We start from the raw sequence: 23037 nt of genomic DNA on the forward strand, positions 1-23037 counted from the left end.
GTAACCCTGTCAGTTCATTCCCATGCTCTATCCCGTAACCATGTCAGTTCATTAACTTGCTCTATACCTGTATCCCTGTGGGTTCAGTCCCCTGCTCTATCCCCGTGACCCTGTGGATTCATTCCCCTGCTCTATCCCCGTGACCCTGTGGGTTCATTCCCCTGCTCTATCCCCGTAACCCTGTGGGTTCAATCCCCTGCTCTGTCCCCGTGACCCTGTGTGTTCATTCACCTGCTCTAACCCCGTAACCCTGTGGGTTCATTCGCCTGCTCTATCCCTGTGACCCTGTGTTTTCATTCACCTGCACTATCCCCGTAACCCTGTGTGGTCATTTTCCTGCTCTATCACCGTGACCCTGTGGGTTCATTCCCCTGCTCTAACCCCATAACCCTGTGTGTTCATTCCCCTGTGGTATCCCCGCAACACTGTGGATTCATTTCCCTACTCTATCCCCGTAACCCTGTCAGTTCATTCCCATGCTCTATCCCGTAACCATGTCAGTTCATTAACTTGCTCTATACCCGTATCCCTGTGGGTTCATTCCCCTGCTCTATACTCGTGACCCTGTGGGTTCATTCCCATTCTCTATCCCGAAACCCGGTCAGTTCATTCCCCTGCTCTATTCAAGTAACCCGGTCAGTTCATTCCCCTGCTCTATCCTCGTGACCATGTGGGTTCATTCCGCTGCTCTATCCCATTGACCTTGTGGGTTTATTCCCCTGCTCTATCTCCATAATCCTGTGGGTTCATTCTCCTCCTCTGTCTACATAATCCCGTGGGTTCAAGCCCCTGCTCTGCCCCCGTAACACTGTGGGTTCATTCCCCTGCTCTATCCCCGAAACGCTGGGGATCATTCCGCTGCTTTATCCCCTTGACCCTGTGTTTTCATTCCCCTGCTCCCTCCCCGTGATCATGTGTGTTCATTCCCCTACTCAATGCGCATAACCCTATCAGTTCATTCCCGTGCTCTATCCCCGTGACTCTGTGGATTCATTGCCCTGCTCTATCCCGGTGACCCTTTGGGTTAATTCAGCTGCTCTAACACTGTGACCCTGTGGGTTAATTCCCCTGCTCAATCCCCGTGACCCTGTGGATTCATTCCCATGCTCTATCCCTCTAATCATGTGGGTTCAATCCCCTGCTCTATCCACATAACCCTGTGGGGTTATTCCCCTGCTCTGTCCCCGGACCCTGTGTGTTCATTCACCTGCTCTATCCCCGTGACCCTGTGGGTTCATTCCTCTGTTCTATTTCTGAAACCCTGTGGGATCATTTGCCTGCTCTATCCCAACAACCCTGTGGGTTTATTCCCCTGCTCTATCCCCGAAACTCTGTGGGATCATTCCCCTGCTCTATCCCTGTGACCCTGTGTTTTCATTCCCCTGCTCTATCCGCATAACCCTGTCAGTTCATTCCCGTGCTCTATCGCCGTCACCCTGTGAGTTCATTCCCTGACAGTATCCCCAAAACCCTGTGGGATCATTCCCCTGCTCTATCCCTTAACCTTGGGGGTTCATTCCCCTGCTCTGTCCCCGTGACCCTGTGGGTTCATTCCCCTGCCCTATCCCCGTAACCCTGTGAGTTCAATCCCTTGCTCTGTCCCCGTGACCCTGTGTGTTCATTCACCTGCTCTAACCCCGTAACCCTGTGGGTTCATTCGCCTGCTCTATCCCTGTGACCCTGTGTTTTCATTCCCCTGCAATATCCCCGTAACCCTGTGTGGTCATTTTCCTGCTCTATCACCGTGACCCTGTGGGTTCATTCCTCTGCTCTAACCCCATAACCCTGTGTGTTCATTCCCCTGTGGTATCCCCGCAACACTGTGGGTTCATTTCCCTACTCTATCCCCGTAACCCTGTCAGTTCATTCCCATGCTCTATCCCGTAACCATGTCAGTTCATTAACTTGCTCTATACCCACATCCCTGTGGGTTCATTCCCCTGCTCTATCCCCGTGACCCTGTGGGTTCATTCCCATTCTCTATCCCGAAACCCGGTCAGTTCATTCCCCTGCTCTATCCAAGTAACCCGGTCAGTTCATTCCCCTGCTCTATCCTCGTGACCATGTGGGTTCATGCCCCTGTTCTATCCCATTGACCTTGTGGGTTTATTCCCCTGCTCTATCTCCATAACCCTGTGGGTTCATTCTCCTGCTCTGTCTACATAATCCCGTGGGTTCATTCCCCTGCTCTATCCCCGAAACGCTGGGGATCATTCCGCTGCTCTATCCCCGTGACCCTGTGTTTTCATTCCCCTGCTCCCTCCCCGTGATCATGTGTGTTCATTCCCCTACTCTATGCGCATAACCCTGTCAGTTCATTCCCGTGCTCTATCCCCGTGACTCTGTGGATTCATTGCCCTGCTCTATCCCGGTGACCCTTTGGGTTTATTCCGCTGCTCTAACACTGTGACCCTGTGGGTTAATTCCCCTGCTCAATCCCCGTGACCCTGTGGATTCATTCCCATGCTCTATCCCTCTAATCATGTGGGTTCAATCCCCTGCTCTATCCACATAACCCTGTGGGTTTATTCCCCTGCCCTGTCCCCGGACCCTGTGTGTTCATTCACCTGCTCTATCCCCGTGACCCTGTGGGTTCATTCCTCTGTTCTATTTCTGAAACCCTGTGGGATCATTCGCCTGCTCTATCCCAACAACCCTGTGGGTTTATTCCCCTGCTCTATCCCCGTGAACCTGTGGGTTCATTCCCGTGCTCTATCCCCGAAACTCTGTGGGATCATTCCCCTGCTCTATCCCTGTGACCCTGTGTTTTCATTCCCATGCTCTATCCGCATAACCCTGTCAGTTCATTCCCGTGCTCTGTCGCCGTCACCCTGTGAGTTCACTCCCTGACGGTATCCCCAAAACCCTGTGGGATCATTCCCCTGCTCTATCCCCTAACCTTGTGGGTTCATTACCCTGCTCTGTCCCCGTGACCCTGTGGGTTCATTCCCCAGCTCTATCCCCATAACTCTGTGGGTTCATTCCGCTGCTCTATCCCTGTGACCCTGTGGATTGATTCCCCTGTTCTATCCCTGTAATCATGTGGGTTCATTCCCCTGTCCTATCCCCGTAACCCTGTGGGTTCATTCCCCTGCTCTATCCCCGTAACCCTGTGGGTTCATTCGCCGGCTTTATCCACATGTCCCGGTGGGTTCATTCGCCTGCTCTATCCCTGTGACCCTGTGATTTCATTCCTCTGCTCTATCCCCGTAACTCGGTGTGTTCATTTCCCTGCTTTATCACCGTGACCCTGTGGGTTCATTCCCCTGCTCTAATCCATAACCCTGTGTGTTCATTCCCCTGCTCTAATCCATAACCCTGTGGGTTCCTTCCCCTGCTCTATCCCCATGAACCTATGGATTCATTCCTCTGCTTTATACCCAAAACCATGTGGGTTCATTTCCCTGCTCTATCCCCGTAACCCTGTAGGTTCACTCCCCTGGTCTATCCCCGTAACCCTGTGGGTTCATTTCCCTACTCTATACCCGTATCCCTGTGGGTTCAGTCCCCTGCTCTATCCCCGTGACCCTGTGGATTCATTACCCTGCTCTATCCCAGTGACCCTGTGGGTTCATTCCCATTCTCTATCCTGTAACCCGGTCAGTTCATTCCCCTGCTCTATCCCCGTGACCCTGTGGGTTCATTCCCCTGCTCTATCCTCGTGACCCTGTGGGTTCATTCCCCTGCTCTATCCCATTGACCCTGTGGGTTAATTCCCCTGCTCTATCCCCGTAACCCTGTGGGTTCAATCCCCTGCTCTGTCCCCGTGACCCTGTGTGTTCATTCACCTGCTCTAACCCCGTAACCCTGTGGGTTCATTCGCCTGCTCTATCACCGTGACCCTGTGGGTTCATTCCCCTGCTCTAACCCCATAACCCTGTGTGTTCATTCCTCTGTGGTATTCGCGCAACCCTGTGGGTTCATTCCCCTGCTCTAGCCCTGTAACCCTGTGAGTTCATTCCCCTGCTCTATCCCCGTGACCCTATGGATTCATTCCTCTGCTCTATCCCCATAACCATGTGGGTTCATTTCCCTGCTCTATCCCCATAACCCTGCAGGTTCATTCCCCTGGTCTATCCACGTAACTCTGTGGGTTCATTTCCCTACTCTATCCCCGTAACCCTGTCAGTTCATTCCCATGCTCTATCCTCATAACCCTGTGGGTTCATTCGCCTGCTCTATCCATGTGACCCTGTATTTGCATTCCGCTGCGCTATCCCCATAACACTGTGTGTTCATTTCCCTGCTCTATCACCGCGACCCTGTGAGTTCATTCCCCTGCTCTATCCCCGCAACCCTCTGTGTTCATTCCCCTGCTCTATCCCCGTGACCCTATGGATTCATTCCTCTATTCTATCCCCGTAACCCTGTGTGTTCATTCCCCTGCTCTATCCCCGAAACCCTGTGGGTTCATTCGCCTGCTCTGTCCATGTGACCGTGTATTTTCATTCCGCTGCGCTATCCCCGTAACACTGTATGTTCATTTCACTGCTCTATCACCGCGACCCTGTGGGTTCATTCCCTGCTCTATCCCCGCAACCCTGTGTGTTCATTCCCCTGCTCTATCCCCGTGACCCTATGGATTCATTCCTCTATTCTATCCCCGTAACACTGTGGGTTCATTCCCCTGCTCTATCCACGTAACCCTGTGGATTCAATCCCCTGCTCTAACCTCGTTACCCTGTGGGTTCGTTCCCCTGCTCTATCCAAGTAACACAGTGGGTTCAATCCCCTGCTCTATCCCCGTGACCCTGTGGGTTCATTCCCCTGCTCTATCCCCGTAATCCTGTGGGTTCATTCCCCTGCCCTATCCCCGTGACCCTGTGGGTTCATTTGTCTGCTCTGTCCCCGAAAACCTGCTCTATCCCCGTAACCCAGTGAGTTCATTCCCCTGCTCTTACCCTGAAACCCTGTGGGTTCATTCACCTGCTCTATTACCGTGACCCTGTGGGTTCATTCCCCTGCACTAACCCTGTAACCCTGTGGGTTCATTCCCCTGCTCTATCCCTGTGACCCTGTGTCTTCATTCCCCTGCTCTATCCCCGCAACCCTGTGGGTTCAATCCCCTGCTCTAGCCCTGTAACCCTGTGGGATCATTCCCCGGCTCTTTCCCCGTGACCATGCGTGTTCATTCGCCTGCTCTATCCCCGTAACCCTGTGGGTTCATTCCCCTGCTTCGTCCCCGTAACCCTGTGGGTTCATTCCCCTGCTCCATTCCTGTCTCCCTGTGTTTTCATTCTCCTGCCCTATCCGCATAAGCCTGTCAATTCATTCCCATGCTCTATCCCCGTGATGGGTTCATTCCCCTGCTCTATCTCCGTAACCCTGTGTGTTCATTCCGCTGCTCTAACCCCATGATCCTGTGGGTTAATTCCCCTGCTCTATCGCCGTAACCCTGTGGGTTCATTCCGCTGCTCAATCCCCGTGACCCCGTGGGTTCATTCCCCTGCTCTATCGCCATAACCCTGAGTGTTCATTCACCTAGTCTATCCCCGTGACACTGTGGGTTCATTCCCCTGCCCTGTCCCGGAAACCCTACTCTATCCCCGTAACCCAGTGAGTTCATTCCCCTGCTCTAACTCCGTAACCCTGTGGATTCATTCCCCTGCTCTATCCCCGTAACCCAGTGGGTTCATTCCCCTGCTCTATCCCCGTAACCCTGTGGGTTCATTCGCCTGCTTGTTTCCACATGTCCCTGTGGGTTCATCCCCCTGCTCTATCCCCGTAACATTGCGTGTTCTTTTCCCTACTTTATCACCGTGACCCTGTGGGTTCATTCCCCTGCTCTAACCCCATAACCCTGTGTGTTCATTCCCCTGCTCTATCCCCGCAACCCTGTGGGTTCATTCCCCTGCGCTATCCCCGTGTCCCTATGGATTAATTCCTCTGCTCTATCCCCATAACCATGTGGGTTCATTTCCCTGCTCTATCCCCGTAACCCTGTAGGTTCATTCCCCTGGTCTATCCCCGTAACCCTGTGGGTTCATTTCCCTACTCTATCCCCGTAACCATGTCAGTTCATTCTCATGCTCTATCCCCGTAACCCTGTGGGCTCATTCCCATTCTCTATCCCATAACCCAGTCAGTTCATTCCCCTGCTCTATCCCCGTGACCATGTGGGTTCATTCCCCTGCTCTATTCCTGTAACCCTGTGGGTTCATTGCCTTGCTCTTTCCCTGAAACCCGATGGGTTCATTCCCCTGCTCTATCCCTGTAACGCTGTGGGTTCATACCCCTGCTCTATGCCCAAAATCCTCTGGGATCATTCCGCTTCTCTATCCCTGTCACCCTGTGTTTTCATTCTCCTGCCCTATCCGCATAACCTTGTCAGTTCATTCCCGTGCTCTATCCCCGTGATCCTGTGGGTTCATTCCCCTGCTCCATCTCCGTAACCCTGTGGGTTCATTCCGCTGCTCAATCCCCGTGACCCTGTGGATTCATTCCCCTGCTCTATCCACATAATCCCGTGGGTTCATTCCCTGCTCTATCGCCATAACCCTGAGTGTTCATTCACCTAGTCTATCCCCGTGACACTGTGGGTTCATTCCCCTACTCTGTCCCGGAAACCCTACTCTATCCCCGTAACCCAGTGAGTTCATTCCCCTGCTCCATCCCCGTGACCCTGTGGGTTCATTCCCCTGCTCTATCCCCGTAACCCTGTGGGTTCATTCGCCTGCTTTTTTCCACATGTCCCTGTGGGTTCATACCCCTGCTCTATCCCCGTAACATTGTGTGTTCATTTGCCTACTTTATCACCGTGACCCTGTGGATTCGTTCCCCTACTCTATCCCCATAACCATGTGGGTTCATTTCCCTGCTCTATCCCCATAATCCTGTAGGTTCATTCCCCCGGTCTATTCCCATAACCCTGTCGGTTCATTTCCCTACTCTATCGCCGTAGCCCTGTCAGTTCATTCTCATGCTCTATCCCCGTAACCCTGTGGGTTCATTCCCCTGCTCTATCCCCGTGACTCTGTGGGCTCATTCCCATTCTCTATCCCATAACCCAGTCAGTTCATTCCCCTGCTCTATCCCCGTGACCCTGTGGGTTCATTCCTCTGCTCTATTCCTGTAACCCTGTGGGTTCATTGCCCTGCTCTTTCCCTGAAACCCGATGGGTTCATTCCCCTGCTCTATCCCTGTAACGCTGTGGGTTCATACCCCTGCTCTATGCCCAAAATCCTCTGGGATCATTCCGCTGCTCTATCCCTGTCACCCTGTGTTTTCATTCTCCTGCCCTATCCGCATAACCTTGTCAGTTCATTCCCGTGCTCTATCCCCGTGATCCTGTGGGTTCATTCCCCTGCTCTATCTCTGTAACCCTGTGGGTTCTTTCCCCTACTCTATCCCCGTAACCCAGTGAGTTCATTCCCCTGCTCCATCTCCGTGACCCTGTGGGTTCATTCCCCTGCTCTATCCCCGTAACCCTGTGTGTTCATTCACCTGCTCTAATCCCGTAACCCTGTGGGTTCATTCCCCTGCTCTATCCCCTTAACTCTGTGGGTTCATTCGCCTGCTTTATCCACATGTCCCTGTGGGTTCATTTGCCTGCTCTATCCCTGTGACCCTGTGTTCTCATTCCCCTGCTCTATCCCCGTAACACTGTGTGTTCATTTCCCTGCTTTATCACCGTGACCCTGTGGGTTCATTCGCCTGCTCTAATCCATAACCCTGTGTGTTCATTCCCCTGCTCTATCCCCGCAACCCTGTGGGTACATTCCTCTACTCTCTCCCCACAACCATTTGGGTTCATTTCCCTGCTCTATCCCCGTAACCTTGTAGGTTCATTCCCCTGGTCTATCCCCGTAACCCTGTGGGTTCATTTCCCTACTCTATCCCCGTAACCCTGTCAGTTCATTCCCATGCTCTATCCCGTAACCATGTCAGTTCATTAACTTGCTCTATACCCGTATCCCTGTGGGTTCAGTCCCCTGCTCTATCCCCGTGACCCTGTGGGTTCATTCCCCTGCTCTATCCCCGTAACCCTGTGGGTTCATTTCCATTCTCTATCCCGTAACCCGGTCAGTTCATTCCCTTGCTCCATCTCCATGACCCTGTGGGTTCATTCCCCTGCTCTATCCCCATAACCCTGTGTGTTCATTCACCTGCTCTAACCCCGTAACCCTGTGGGTTCATTCCCCTGCTCTATCCCCGTAACCCTGTGGGTTCATTCGCCTGATTTATCCACATGTCCCTGTGGGTTCATTTGCCTGCTCTATCCCTGTGACCCTGTGTTTTCATTCCCCTGCTCTATCCCCGTAACACTGTGTGTTCATTTCCCTGCTTTATCACCGTGACCCTGTGGGTTCATTCCCCTGCTCTATCCCCGTGACCCTGTGGGTTCATTTCCATTCTCTATCCCGTAACCCGGTCAGTTCATTCCCTTGCTCCATCTCCATGACCCTGTGGGTTCATTCCCCTGCTCTATCCCCGTAACCCTGTGGGTTCATTCGCCTGATTTATCCACATGTCCCTGTGGGTTCATTCGCCTGCTCTATCCCTGTGACCCTGTGTTTTCATTCCCCTGCTCTATCCCCGTAACACTGTGTGTTCATTTCCCCGCTTTATCACCGTGACCCTGTGTGTTCATTCCCCTGCTCTAATCCATAACCCTGTGTGTTCATTCCCCTGCTCTATCCCCGCAACCCTGTGGGTTCATTCGCCTGATTTATCCACAAGTCCCTGTGGGTTCATTCGCCTGCTCTATCCCTGTGACCCTGTGTTTTCATTCCCCTGCTCTATCCCCGTAACACTGTGTGTTCATTTCCCTGCTTTATCACCGTGACCCTGTGGGTTCATTCCCCTGCTCTAATCCATAACCCTGTGTGTTCATTCCCCTGCTCTATCCCCGCAACCCTGGGGGTTCATTCCTCTGCTCTATCCCCGTAACCCTGTGGGTTCATTTCCCTACTCTATCCCCGTAACCCTGTCAGTTCATTCCCATGCTCTATCCCGTAACCATGTCAGTTCATTAACTTGCTCTATACCCGTATCCCTGTGGGTTCAGTCCCCTGCTCTATCCCCGTGACCCTGTGGGTTCATTCCCCTGCTCTATCCCCGTGACCCTGTGGGTTCATTCCCATTCTCTATCCCGTAACCCGGTCAGTTCATTCCCTTGCTCTATCCCCGTGACCCTGTGGGTTCATTCCCCTGCTCTATCCTCGTGACCCTGTGGGTTCATTCCCCTGCTCTATCCCATTGACCCTGTGGGTTTATTCCCCTGCTCTATCCCCGTAACCCTGTGGGTTTATTCCCCTGCTCTATCTCCGTAACCCTGTGGGTTCATTCTCCTGCTCTGTCTGCATAGCCCTGTGGGGGTCAATCCCCTGCTCTGTACCCGTAACCCTGTGGGTTCATTCCCCTGCTCTATCGCCGTAACCCACTGCGTTGATTCCCCTGCTCTATCCCTGTAACCCTGTGGGTTCATTCGCCTGTTTTATCCCCATGACCCTGTGGGTTCATTCCCCTGCTCTATTCCTGTAACCCTGTGGGTTCAATCCCCTGCTCTGTCCCCGTGACCCTGTGTGTTCATTCACTTGCTCTAACCCCGTAACCTTGTGGGTTCATTCGCCTGTTCTATCCCTGTGACCCTGTGTTCTCATTCCCCTGCGCTATCCCCGTAACCCTGTGTGTTCATTTTCCTGCTCTATCACCGTGACCCTGTGGGTTCATTCCCCTGCTCTAACCCCATAACCCTGTGTGTTCATTCCCCTGCCGTATCCCCGCAACCCTGTGAGTTCATTCCTCTGTTCTATCCCCGTGACCCTGTGGGTTCATTCCCCTGGTCTATCCCCGAAACCCTGTGGGTTCATTTCCCTACTCTATCCCCGTAACCCTGTCAGTTCATTCCCATGCTCTATCCCGTAACCATGTCAGTTCATTAACTTGCTCTATACCCGTATCCCTGTGGGTTCAGTCCCCTGCTCTATCCCCGTGACCCTGTGGATTCATTCCCATTCTCTATCCCGAAACCCGGTCAGTTCATTCCCCTGCTCTATCCAAGTAACACGGTCAGTTCATTCCCCTGCTCTATCCCCGTGACCCTGTGGGTTCATTCCCCTGCTCTATCCCATTGACCCTGTGGGTTTATTCCCCTGCTCTATCCCCATAACCCTGTGGGTTCATTCTCCTGCTCTGTCTACATAATCCCGTGGATTCAATCCCCTGCTCTGTCCCCGTAACCCTGTGGGTTCAATCCCCTGCTCTGTCCCCGTAACCCTGTGGGTTCATTCTCCTGCTCTATCCCCGAAACGCTGTGGGATCATTCCCCTGCGCTATCCCCGTAACCATGTGTGTTCATTCCCCTGCTCTGTGCACATAACGCTGTCAGTTCATTCCCCTGCTCTATCCCCGTGACCCTGTGGATTCATTGCCCTGCTCTATCCCTGTAACCCTGTGGGTTTTTTTCCCACATTTGCCCACCCAACTTCCTTTTGAATTCATTCATTGTCACTGCTTCCACTTTGTCCAGAGCAGGTTCCAGCTCATTACCACTCACTGCAGGACAAAGTTCTTCCTCACATACACTCTGCATCTCTTCCCCAAAATCTTAACTCTGTGTTCCCTGGTCCTAGTCACAGCTTTCATTTGTCTACCTTACTTGAATCATGATCTCTAACAAATCTTCCCTCAACTACGTTTCTCCAAGAAGAACCCCATCATCTCCTACCTGACATTGTCGCTAAAAAACCCCCATCCTTGAAACCATTCTGGTAAATTTCCTCTGCACCCCCTCATGGGCTCTCACGTCCTTCCCAAAGTGTGGTGACCAGAGCTTTGTAAAGTTTCAGCATACCTTCCCTATTTTTGTACTCAATGCCTGTAATTATGAAGCCCAACTTTCTCAACATGTCCTACCATCTTCAAAGATTTATGCACAAGATGCCCCAGGTCCCTCTGTCATTGTAAGTTTTTAAAACTATGCCTTTAACTTTGTCTTGTCTCTCCTTATCCCTCCCACCAAAATGCCCCACCTCACACATCTCTGTATGAAATTCCGTCTGCCCTATCCATGTCCTGTTGCAGTCGACTGGTATCATCCTCACTGTCTGCTGTACCTCCAAGTTTGGTATCATCAATGAATTTTGAAATTTTACTCTGTATTCCAATATCTAAGTCATTCATATGTATCAAAAACAGTAGTCCTAGCACTGACCCTTGGGGAATCCCACTGTCTACCATCCTCTAGTCTGAAAAGCAACCATTTACCACGACTCACTGTTTTCAGCCCTGAAGGCAGCTTTTTCTATCCACACTTACATTGACCCTCATATTCCATGAGCCTCAATTTTGGCCAGCAGCCTTTTGTATGGTACTCCCCAGCTCTACTTTGAAATCGCTCCAGTGAATCTTTTACAACCACCTGAGAGGGCAGACATGTTTAACAACTGATCTGAAAGGCATCACCTCTGGCTGTGCAGCACTGCCTCAGTGCTGCACTGGGACGGTCAGCCCGAATTATGTGATGACATCTTTGGAGTGGATTTTGAATGTAGAAACTTCTAACTCCAAGACAAGCGAGCCATCCATTGAGCAAAGCTACCAGCATGATTATAAAAAGCCATGAGTATTAGTTAAAAAATGCCCCAAGTTAGAGAAGGCAAAATCAGCCAGAGTTGCAACTGCTTGTAACTATTGCTGTCAAGTACACCAATTTGTGAAAATATGGCAAAAGCAGTAAATATGGTGCTTTCTGTGGCTGAATAGTGCACTGACAGAAAGAGTAGAGATGGGACCTATCTGGAATGCCCACCTGGGGAGGAATCTTCTTTCAAGAATTTGAAGGGAGCAAATCCAAAAGGGGCCAAGGGTTCAGGGAGCTAGTGACCCTGGTACTGGATCGGAATAAAAATCTTTCACAGCTCCAGTGGATTCAGGCTGCATAGACTGCCAGTTACTCCAGAGTTTCCCTTTCAGGATAGTTAGAAATATAGAAAATAGGAGCAGGAGTAGGTCATCCAGCCCTTCAAGCCTGTTCTACCATTCATTATGATCGTGGCTGATCCTCTCTCTCCCCATACCCTTTGATGCCTTTCGAGTCCAGAAATCTATCTATTTCCTTCTTAGATATATTCAGTGACTTGGCCTCCACAGCCTCTATGGTAGAGAATTCCACAGGTTCATCACCCTCTGAGTGAAGAAGCTTCTCCTCATCTCAGTCCTGAATGGCCTACCCCGTATCCTGAGATCATGGCCCCTTGTCCCAGCCAAAGGAAATATCATCCCTGCATCCAGTCTGTCCTGTCCTGCCCTGTCAGAATTTTATATGTTTCAATGAGATCTCCTCTGATTCTTCTGAACTCCAGTGAATACAGGCCTAGTCGGCCCAATCTCTCCTCATACGACAATCCTGCCATCCCAGGAATCAGTCTGGTGAACCTTCGCTGCACTCCCTTTATGGCGAGTATATCCTTTCTTAGGTAAAGAGACCAAAACTGCACACGATACTCCAGGTGTGGTCTCACCAAGGCCCTGTACAGCTGCAGTGAGACATCCTTGCTTCTGTACTCAAGTCCTCTCGCAATGAAGGTCAACATACCATTTGCCTCCTTAACTGCTTGCTGCACCTGCATGCTTGCTTTCAGTGATTGGTGTACAAGGACACCCAGGTCCCTTTGTATATCAACATTTCCCAATCTATCACCATTTAAATAATACTCTGCCATTCTGTTTTTCCTAAAATATTGGATAACTTCACACTTTTCCACGTTAAAGTGCATCTGCCATGTATTTGCCCACACATACAACTTCTCTAAATCTCCTTGAAGCCTTTTAACACCCTCCTCACCACTCACATTCCCACCTCATTTTGTGTCGTCAGCAAACTTGGAAATATTACATTTGGTTCCCTCATCCCAATCATTGATATGTTTTATGAATCGCTAGGGCCCAAGCACTGATCCCTGTGGGGTCCAAGCACTACTAGTAACTGCCTGCCACTCAGAAAAAGACCCATTTATTCCTACTCTCTGTTTCCTGTCTACTAACCAATTCTCAATCCATGCCAATAAATTAGCCCCAATTCCATGTGCTTTAATTTTGCACACTAACCTCTTGTGTGGGACTTTATCAAAAGCTTTCTGAAAATCCACATCCATTGGTTCTGTCTTATCTATTCTGCTAGTTACATCCTCAAAAAACTCCAGTAGGTTTGGCAAACATGATTTCTCTTTCATAAATCCATGTCGACTTTGTCTAATCCCGTTGATATTTTCTAACTGTCCTGTTATCACACCCTTTATAATACACTGTAGCATTTTCTCTACTACTGATGTTAGGATAATCGGTCTGTAATTCTCCCTCCTTTCTTAAATAGTGGGGTTACATTTGCCACCTTCCAATCTGCCAGGAATGTTCTAGAATCTACAGAATTTTGGAAGATGACAACCAACGCATCCACTGTTTCCATGGCCACCTCCTTTAGTCCCCTGGATGTCGATTATCGGGCCCTGGGGATTTATCGGCTTTCAGTTCCATTAATTTCTCCAGCAATATTGTTTAATTAATACTAATTTCCTTCAATTCCTCCTTCTCACGAGACCCTTGGTTTCCTAGTATTTCTGGGAAGTTATTTGTGTCTTCCTCCATGAAGACAGAACTAAAGTAGTTGTTTAATTCTTCTGCCATGTCCTTGTTCTCTATTATAAATTATTCCGTTTTGGACTGTAAAGGACCTACATTTGTCTTCACTAATCTTTTTCTTTTTACATGCTTATAGAAGCTTTTACAGTCCGCTTTTATGTTCCTTGCAAGTTTATTCCCATACTCTATTTTTCTCCTTTTAATCAACTTCTTGGTCCTCCTTTGCTGAATTCTAAACAGGCCCCAATCCTCAGGCTTTCTACTTTTTCTAGAAACTTTATATGACTCCTCTTTGGACCTAATACTATCCTTAATTTCTTTTGTTAGCCATGTTTGGGCTGCTTTTCCTGTTGTGATTTTGCACCAGAAAGGAAAGTTGCAATGCCTACATTCGTTCCTTAAATGTTAGCCATTGTCTATCAACCATTATGCCTTTTAATGAAGTTCCCCAATCTGTCTAAGCCAACTCGCGTCTCATACTTCGCAGTTTCCTTTGTTAAGATTTAGAACCTTAGTTTCAAATTGGACTACTTCATTTGCCATCCTAATGAAGAATTCTATCATGTTATGACCACTGTTCCCTAAAGGGTACAACAAGATTATTAATTAAACCCTTCTCATTGCACAGTACCAAATCTAGGCTGCTCCCTAGTTGGTTCCTCGACATACTGGTCTAAAAAACCATCTTGTACACACTCCAGGAACTCATCCACCACAGTATTATTGCTAATTTGGTTTGCCCAGTCTATATGTAGTTTCAAGTCACCCATGATTACTGATGCACCCTCGTTCTCTAATTTCCTGATTAATGCCATCCCTTACCTTATCACTACTGTTTGGAGGTCTATAGACAACCACCACTAATGTTTTCCACCCCTTGTTGCTTCTTAGCTTCACCCAGACTAATTCTACATCTAGATTTTGTTAGCCAATATCCTCTATCATTATTGCACTGATTTCATCCTTAACTAACAACGCCACCCCGCCCCCTTTTCCTTTTTGTCTGTCCGTCCTAAATTCAAGTACCCTGGATATTTAGTTCCCAGCCTTGGTCACCCTGCAGCCAAGTCTCCGTAATCGCAATCATATTGTATCCTTTACATCTATTTGTGCTGTTAATGCATCTACCTTATTGCGAATGCTCTGTGGATTCAGATACAGTGCCTTTAGAATTGTTTTTTTAACACTTTTACACATCTTTGTTTCCTCGACTCCTATACTTTCCGCTTTTGCTTTCTACCTCTCTGTCTTTCATTCCTATCTTTGTTTCTCTCTGTCCCCGCTCAGGTCCCCATCCCCTGCCAATCTAGATTAAGCCCTCTCCACTGAGGATATTGGTCCCATTCATGCGGTGCAATCCGTCCAGCTTGTACAGGTCCCATCTTCATCAGAATCAGTCCCAATGCCTCAGAAATCTAAATCCCTCCTTCCCACATGATCTCTCCAGCCATGCATTCATCTGGTCTATTCTCCTATTCCTGATCTTGCTAGCATGTGGCACTGAGAGTAATCCTGAGATTACTATCTTTGAGTTCCTGCTTTTGAATTTATTTCCTAGCTCCCCATATTCTGTTTTCAGGATCTCATCCTCTTTTTACTTATGTCGTTGGACCACAACCTCTGGCTGTTCACCCACCCTCTTCAAAATGTCCTGCAGCCACTCTGTGACCCTGGCACCAGGCAGGCAACATCCCATCCTGGCGCCACGTAAGCGGCCACAGAAACGTCTATCTGTTCCCCTTATGAAAGAATCGCCTTTGCTATTGCTATTGCTCTCCCACTCTTTTCTCCCCTCCTCTGTGCAGCTGAGCCACTCATGGTGCTACAGCCTTGGCTCTTGCTGCATTCCCCTACAAAACCATCTCCCCCAGCAGTATCCAAAGCTGAAAATCTGTTGGAGAAGGAGATGGACCCAGGGAACTCCTGCACTACTTGCCCAGTAATTTTACTCGGTCACCCATTCCCTTTCTGCCTGTGCACTCTTTGCCTGCAGTGTGACCACCCCACTGTACGTGCTATCCACAAAAATCTCATCCTTGCAGATGCTCCACAGTGACTCCGGGCACAGCTCCATCTCCAAAACATGGATTTCAAGTAGCTGCAGCTGGAGACACTTGCTGCACACATGGTCAACCTGGACACTGGAAGTGCCCCTGACTTCCCACATCGAACAGGAGGTGCATTCCACTTTGCCGAACTTACCCTTAAATTACTCATTTACTTTTACTTCCTCTAGTTTAGGGACTATTAAGGGCAGAAGAAATACTTAGCAGGTCCTCCTTACTAAGGTCTCCACTCATCTTATTAAGGAAAAGTAGAAAATGAAAGGATCACCTCCTTCCCTCTTCATTGAACTTCCTCTCTCACCAAACTCCAACTGAAGCACTCTAATGCAGCCCAAAACAGCACTCCAGTGCAGACCTTGGTGCCTTTGGACAGATCTTGAGTAAAAAAACTCAATCACGTCAGCAATGACTCAGTGAGCGGACTTTTCATCACTGAGTCAGAAGGCTGCATGTTCAAGTCCAACCCCAGGTAGCTCCCACTGCAGTGGCGAGAGAGTGCTGCACTGTTATTGGTACTGTCCTTTTGCATGGGGCCCCATTGGCCCTCCCAGGTGGATGTCAAAGATTCCATGGCCATTATTTGAAGAAGAGCAGAGAAGTTCTTCCCTGTGTCCTGGCCAATATTTATCCCTTTACCTACATTTATCACCTTGCTGTTTGTGTGAATTTGCTGTGTGCCTTTGTCTATGCATTGATGACTGTTCAATCGGCCCTCAGTACCAATTGCTCGCTTGCTCCCCTGGGACAATTAGACTCGAGGGGTTGCAGTTTTCTCCAGTCTCCCCGTCCTGGTAACCGTTAGCCCATTCCATGGCTGCTCATCCTTTATTAACACAGCTTGGTGGCCTATTGTAATAAGGGGCTGTTAAGCTCAGAGGTATTGGGCAAGGAACCATCCAGGTGAAGCATCTCTGAACTGTTGTCAGTGAACAGAAACTGTGCTGCTTTACCATTCAGTCTGAACTTAAAAGGAGATCTCAGTCTATCAAACACAACCAAACATAACTAATCCATTCAGATCTTTTGTTTCAATTCTGGTTTATTCTGTCCTATTTAAATCACGTTTTGAATTATTCATTGATCGAATGCTATCAGTGTTCGTTTTTTGTGATTACTCTATATTCCGAACAGAGTGTATTTATTGTCTCTTGGTTATTCAACTTTGGTTTAATTGCTTATATTCTATGTTCTACTTTTGTTGTTTGTTTCCTGTAGATATATTTATTTCTTCAATTGATTTTCATTGCAATACTATTCTGGGCTGACATGTCCATTAATTAATCTTGAAGTTTCTAGGTGTATTTATTGTTCCTGTTAGCTGGCTGATAACGTCCTATTTATTCTTTGCATGTAATTATGTTTCTGCCTTAATTCTTGCTGATTTCATTGGTTAAATTTTCAGTTTTGATTTGCTCCTTGCAGTCCCATTAATTGGGAGCCGGCGGCGGGACAGGAAGAGAGATTGAGAGACTACCACCACCCCCACCCCCGACTGCTTATTGGGGGCAATCTGAACAAAAACAGGCAAAAGTGACTCACAGATGCACAGTCCTGTTGGGCAGAATGCTGGGCTGCGGGATGTCCACCAGCTCCTTCTTGCTGCAGATCACCTTCCTCCGCATCTGAGGATAAGTGGGTGCCTTGGACCTCTCCTCAATGCAGACACAACTGTTGGTGAGCAGCTCCGAGCAACAGTGTGTCTGACAGGCCAGCCACAACCACAGCAACAATCCGACCCCCAGCAGTCGGATCATGGTGAATTCTTCACAGCAAAGATCCACACATCTTCCAAACTTCGCTGTCCCACTTTTTCTGTACAGCGATACAGAGTTTCAAAGCTTTTTCTCTTCACCACCCCCCCCCCCCCCACCCCTCCTGTCTCAAGAAGTTTCTGGGAGTCGAGGGCGGAATTGCAACATATTCCTGCTGATCTCCTCTCAGCTCAGTTCGGATTTCTGACTCCAGCTGCCTTCATGTTTCATGAGAAGCCTTCCCTTGAATTTAGGCAATTTCTGTTCCGTTACTCGCCTTCACTCCACATCCACCCGGAATGAGACAGCTCAAATCCGCCGCATTTCTCTCAACATTCACATATGCCTTTCTCTGCAATTAGAAAAAAAAGGAAAACACAGCCACTCTCAAGCTTTTCAAACTCCAAACAGCGCCTGCCGGCTGCACACTCAGTCCAACAACCCGGGGACTCCTGGTTTCTGCTCTGCGACACGGTTCAAGGCTGGCAGCTTCCAGCTTTTTTTTGGACGGTACTGTACAGCACAGGAGCAGGCGGCTGCCGCGATTTCCCTGTCAGTCCCACTTCAGACAGACAGACAGACAGAGAGAGAGAGAGAGAGAGGGGGGGGGGGCAGGCAGGAGCCTCCCCCTGGGTCCTAGAGCCAACAGTCAATGAAAGCTCCCCTTCTGTTGTTGGGCAATCCCAGTCTGGACAGCCCATTTTTCCCACAGCAAGCTCCCAATGAGAGTCAAGGCCGGTGAAAAACTTTCCCTCTCACTGACAACACTTATTGAGAGTCGAGGGACGAACATATCAAATTTGGAGTAGAGCGGAAATCAAACTCCAGGCCATTAGAAGCACACTTTATAAAACAAGGCTGGAGCTGGGGTGACATTGTGAGGAGAGATTAACCTGAACTGTGGTTGTACTCCGAAATTTACAAGGTTCAGGGGTGATTCGGTCAATGTTTTCAAAAATTAGAATAGGATATGAAGGTGCAGGAAAGGGAGCTAGAAAGAAACTATTTCCACTGGTTGGAGAGTCTTGGAGTAAGGGACAGAGTTAAACGTTTAAGGGTTTCAGTTTTGGGGTGAAATTCAGAAACACAAAGGGTAGTGTAAGTTTGGCATTTGATGCGAGATGAATTTTTCATTTGAAATCCGTGATGGAAGTCACAGATCAAGCATGAAGATGAATACTTTAAAGGGTTAAATGGCCATGCTTGTTCCTCTGTCAATCTGCTGTTTTAAGGGAAATTTAAGAAGAAAAATTCCCTGAGGTGGTAGACGAGGCCTTCTGACTCACTGTTTTTATTATTCATTCACGGGATGTGGGCTTCGCTGGCTGGGCCAGCATTTATTACCCATTCCTAATAGGCTTTGAGAAGGTGGTTGTGAGCTGCCTTCTTGAACCGCTGCAGTCCATGTGGTGTAGGTACACCCACAGTGCTGTTAGGGAGGGAATTCCAGGATTTTGACCCAGCGACAGTGAAGGAACGGCAATATATTTCTAAGTCAGGATGGTGAGTGACTTGGAGGGGAACTTCCAGGTGGTGGTGTTCCTATCTGTCTGCTGCCCTTGTCCCTTTTGGTGGTAGAGGTTGTAGGAGCTGTCTAAGGAGACTTGGTGAATTCCCGTAGTGCATCTTGTAGATGGTACACACTGCTGCTACTGTGCGACTTTGGTGGAGGGAGTGAATGTTTATGGATGGGATGCCAATCAAGCGGGGCTGCTTTGTTCTGGATAGTGTCAAGCTTCTTAAGTGTTGTGGGAGCTGCACTCATCCAGGCAAGTGGGGTGTATTCCATCACACTCCTGACTTGTGCCTTGTAGATGTTGAACAGGCTTTGGGGAGTCAGGAGGAGAGTTACTCACCACAGGATTCCTAACCTCTGACCTGCTCTTGTAGCCACAGCATTTATATGGCTAATCCTGGTCAATGGTAACCCCCAGGATGTTGATATAGTGGGGAATTCAGTGATGTAATGCCATTGAATGTCAAGGGGCAATGGTTAGATTCTCTCTTGTTGGAGAAGGTCATTGCCTGGCACTTGTGTGGCGCCAATGTTACTTGCCACACAACTGCCCAAGCCTGGACATTGATGGAATGTTGTCAGGGCCCATAGCCTTTGCAGTATCCAGTGCCTTCAGACGTTTCTTAGTATCACCTGGAGTGAATCAAATTGGCTGAACTGCATCTGTGATGCTGGAGACCTCCAGAGTAGGCCGAGATGGATCATCCACTCGGCACTTCTGGCTGAAGATTGTAGCAAATGCTTCAGCCTTATCTTTTCCACTGATGTTCTGGGCTCCCCCATCATTGAGAATGGGGACATTTGCGGAGCCTCCTCCTCCAGTGAGTTGATTAATTGTCCACCATCATTCATGACTGGATGTGGCAGAGCTTAGATCTGATCCGTTGGTTGTGGGATCGCTTAGCTCTGTCTATCACTTGCCGCTTCTGCTGTTTGGCATGCAAGTAGGCCCATGTTATAGCATTACCAGGTTGACACCTCATTGTTAGGTATGCCTGGTGCTGCTCCTGGAATGCGCTCTTGCACTCTTCATTGAACCAGGGTTGATCCCCTGGCTTGATGGTAATGGTAGAGTGAGGGATATGCCGGGCCATGAGGTTACAAATTGTGTTCGAGTACAATTCTGCTGCTGCTGATGGCCCACAGCGCCTCATGGATGCCCAATCTTGAGTTGCTAGATCTGTTCAAGATCTACCCCATTTTAGCACAGTGGTAGTGCCACACAACTCAGTATGAAGACGGGACCTCATCTCTACAATGACGGTGCAGTGGTCACTCCTACCAATACTGTCAAGGACAGATGCATCAGTGGCTGGCAGGTTGGTGAGGATGGGATCAAATAACTTTTTCCCTCTTGTTCGTTCCCTCAACACCTGCTGCAGTCCCCACCCAGAGTACATTCTGTGCACTTGGCACCCTCTGTGCTTACTCCAAGTAGTGTTCAACATAAAGGAGCATTGATACATCAGCTGAGGGGGGTGCGGTATGTGGTAATCAGCAGGAGGCTTCCTTGCCCGTGTTTGACCTTATGTCATGAGGCTTCATGGGTCTGGAGTTGATGTTGAGGACTCCCAGGGTAACTCCCTCCCAACTGTATACTACTGTGCTGCCACCTCTGCAGGTGGGACAGGACATAACCACGGATGGTGATGGTGGTGTCTGGGACATTATCTGTAAGGTATGATTCCGTGAGGATGACCATGTCAGGCTGTTGCTTGACTGGTCTGTGAGATGGCACTAGCCCCCAGATATTAGTAAGAAGAAATTTGCAGGGTCAAAAGGGCTGAGTTTGCCATTGTCATTTCCGGTGCCTAGGATGATGCTGGGTGGTCCATCCGGTTTCATTCTTTTTTTGTGACTTTGTAGCAGTTTGATACAACTGAATTGCTTGCTAGGCCTTTTTGGAGTCAACCACATTGTAGGTCTGGAGTCACATATAGGTCAGACCAGGTAAGGACAGCAGATTTCCTTCCCTAAAGGGGATTAATGAACCAGAATGGGTTTATACCACAATCGACAATGGTTTCATGGTCACCATCAGACTTTTCATTCCAGATTTTTATTGAATTCAAATTCCCGGTCCCCAGATCTGGATTACTAGTCTAGTGACAATACATCTACGCCATCACCTCCCCTGAGGTAAGGGTGACAAAGTCTTTCCCCTTTATCATAATATGAGAGTAAGACGTCACTTCTAGCTGCCTGATATCTTTGATCTCTCTCTTGTTCTGCAGCAGCCAATGGGGCTACAGCAACGATTCGTTTTTCAAAATCTCCATTCCTCATGATTCCATTTTTCCCATGCAATCCAACAGGCAGCTGGATAAATGCATGAGGGAGAAAGGGATTGAAGAGGGGTTGGCAGGAGGCTTGCTGGAGCATGAACAGCATATGGATCATGTGGGCCAAATGGCCTGTTTCTGTGCTGTACATTCACTGTAGTCTCTGATACAGTGAAGGCAGTATTGCAGATGGTTCAATGGGCTGCAGATCAGGATCAGTTTGAGCAGCGAGTGTGTCACTGTGGGACAAGTGGACTGATTCTGTCACACACACAATAATGCAGTGTAATAGGGACACGACAGCACAGAGAATCCTGGGCCCTAGTCCAGCATGCAACATGAATTCCAATCCCACTTTGGCAGCTTGAGAATTCTAATTTATCTTTTCAAAAATCTGTAAATAAAAATCTGGTATCAGTGAAAGGAACCATTAGCTGTTGGATTGTCAGAAAAACCCCACTGGTTCATTCTTGTTATTTCAGGAAGGAGACCTGCTTCTTTTTACCCGCTCTGGTCTACGTGTGACCCCAGTCCCAAACCAAACTGGTTGGCTGTTAATTGCCCTCAGAAATGATCCAGCAAGCTCAAAGCCAAAGCTTGTTTCAACCCCAAGATGGGCAGTTAAGGAATCACCTTCTCAGGATAACTAGACATGAATATTAAAAGCCATCCCAGTGACACCCACTTCCCCAGGGTCAACTTAAATGGCTGAGATATCCAACAGGTCACAGCAAGATCTCAGCATCTTTAAATCCACCCCCGCCCCCCTCTACCGCTGGTAGGCTGCAGCTAAGAGGTGATGATTGCCCCCGTAAAAGACAGATGATTCTCTCCCTTGTACCTGCACCGCACCCACCCCCCGCCCCCCACCCTGCAACCATCGATGAATCATCACTGGATCCATTGCCAACAGGTAGAATAGGCCTCTCACTGCATTCTCCAGATCGCAGAGCTTCCCCCACCTACACTTTGTCACCTTCAAAATCAAAAAGTGCAGCCATGGCCTGGGCCACATGGTTGAACTAAAGAAGGATGGAGGGAGACTTAGTGAGTTACAGAAGGTCTCAGCGTCCATGAGCTAACAGAGGGGAAGCAGGGAAGGGTAGGGGACCGAAAGCCAGAATTCCACCTTCTGCTCATAGTCTGGGGGATCTGAGAACAGGATGAGACTAGGCTTTGATGCCCCCGTGGTCAATCAGCCCTGTGGACATTCTCTGCATATATTTCACTCCTGTCACCTCTGGAGTGCTTCCCTGCAACCTTTCACATTTAATGGAAGTTCTGTCTGCTGTGATTTCACATGTGGCTGGTTCTACATTTAAAAGAACACAAGATGAGCATAGCTTGCAATGCTTACATTTATTGCCCAACCCTAGATACCACGCATCAGGTGGTGGTGAGCTGTCTTCTTGAACCGCTGAAGTCCATGTGGTATCTCCATGAGGTACACCCACAGTGCTGTTAGGAAGGGAGTTCCAGGATTTTGACCCAGGAACAGTGCTGCACTGTCATTGGGTAGTACTGAGGGAGTTCTGCACTGTCAGAGGGTCAGTACTGAGGGAGCGCTGCACTGTCAGAGGGTCAGTACTGAGGGAGTGCTGCACTGTCAGAGGGTCAGTACTGAGGGAGTGCTGCACTGTCGGAGGGTCAGTACTGAGGGAGTACTGCACTACCAGAGGGTCAGCACTGAGACAGTACTGCACTGTTGTTGGGTAGTAGTGAGGGAGTACCGCACTGTCGGAGGGTCAGTACTGAGGGAATGCTGCCCTGCCAGAGGGTCAGTACTGAGAGAGTACCACACTGTCGTTGGGTGGTACTGAGGGAGTGCCGCACTGTCAGAA

The 23037-nt window shown here is 49.1% G+C and overlaps 1 protein-coding gene across 1 annotated transcript in view; it reads right to left on the reverse strand.

The window, feature by feature from the left end:
* Positions 1-17438, reverse strand: part of LOC121290171 (adhesion G protein-coupled receptor A2-like) — a 241134-nt gene extending 223696 nt beyond the window's left edge. The window contains exon 1 of the mRNA XM_041210423.1: positions 17187-17438. Coding sequence (XP_041066357.1) covers positions 17187-17401 — 215 coding nt within the window. The 5' untranslated portion in view covers positions 17402-17438. The remainder of the gene's footprint in view (positions 1-17186) is intronic.
* Between the last annotated feature and the right edge of the window lie 5599 nt (positions 17439-23037).

The sequence above is a fragment of the Carcharodon carcharias genome, chromosome 17 (genome assembly GCF_017639515.1).
Source record: "Carcharodon carcharias isolate sCarCar2 chromosome 17, sCarCar2.pri, whole genome shotgun sequence".
Lineage (NCBI taxonomy): Eukaryota > Metazoa > Chordata > Chondrichthyes > Lamniformes > Lamnidae > Carcharodon > Carcharodon carcharias.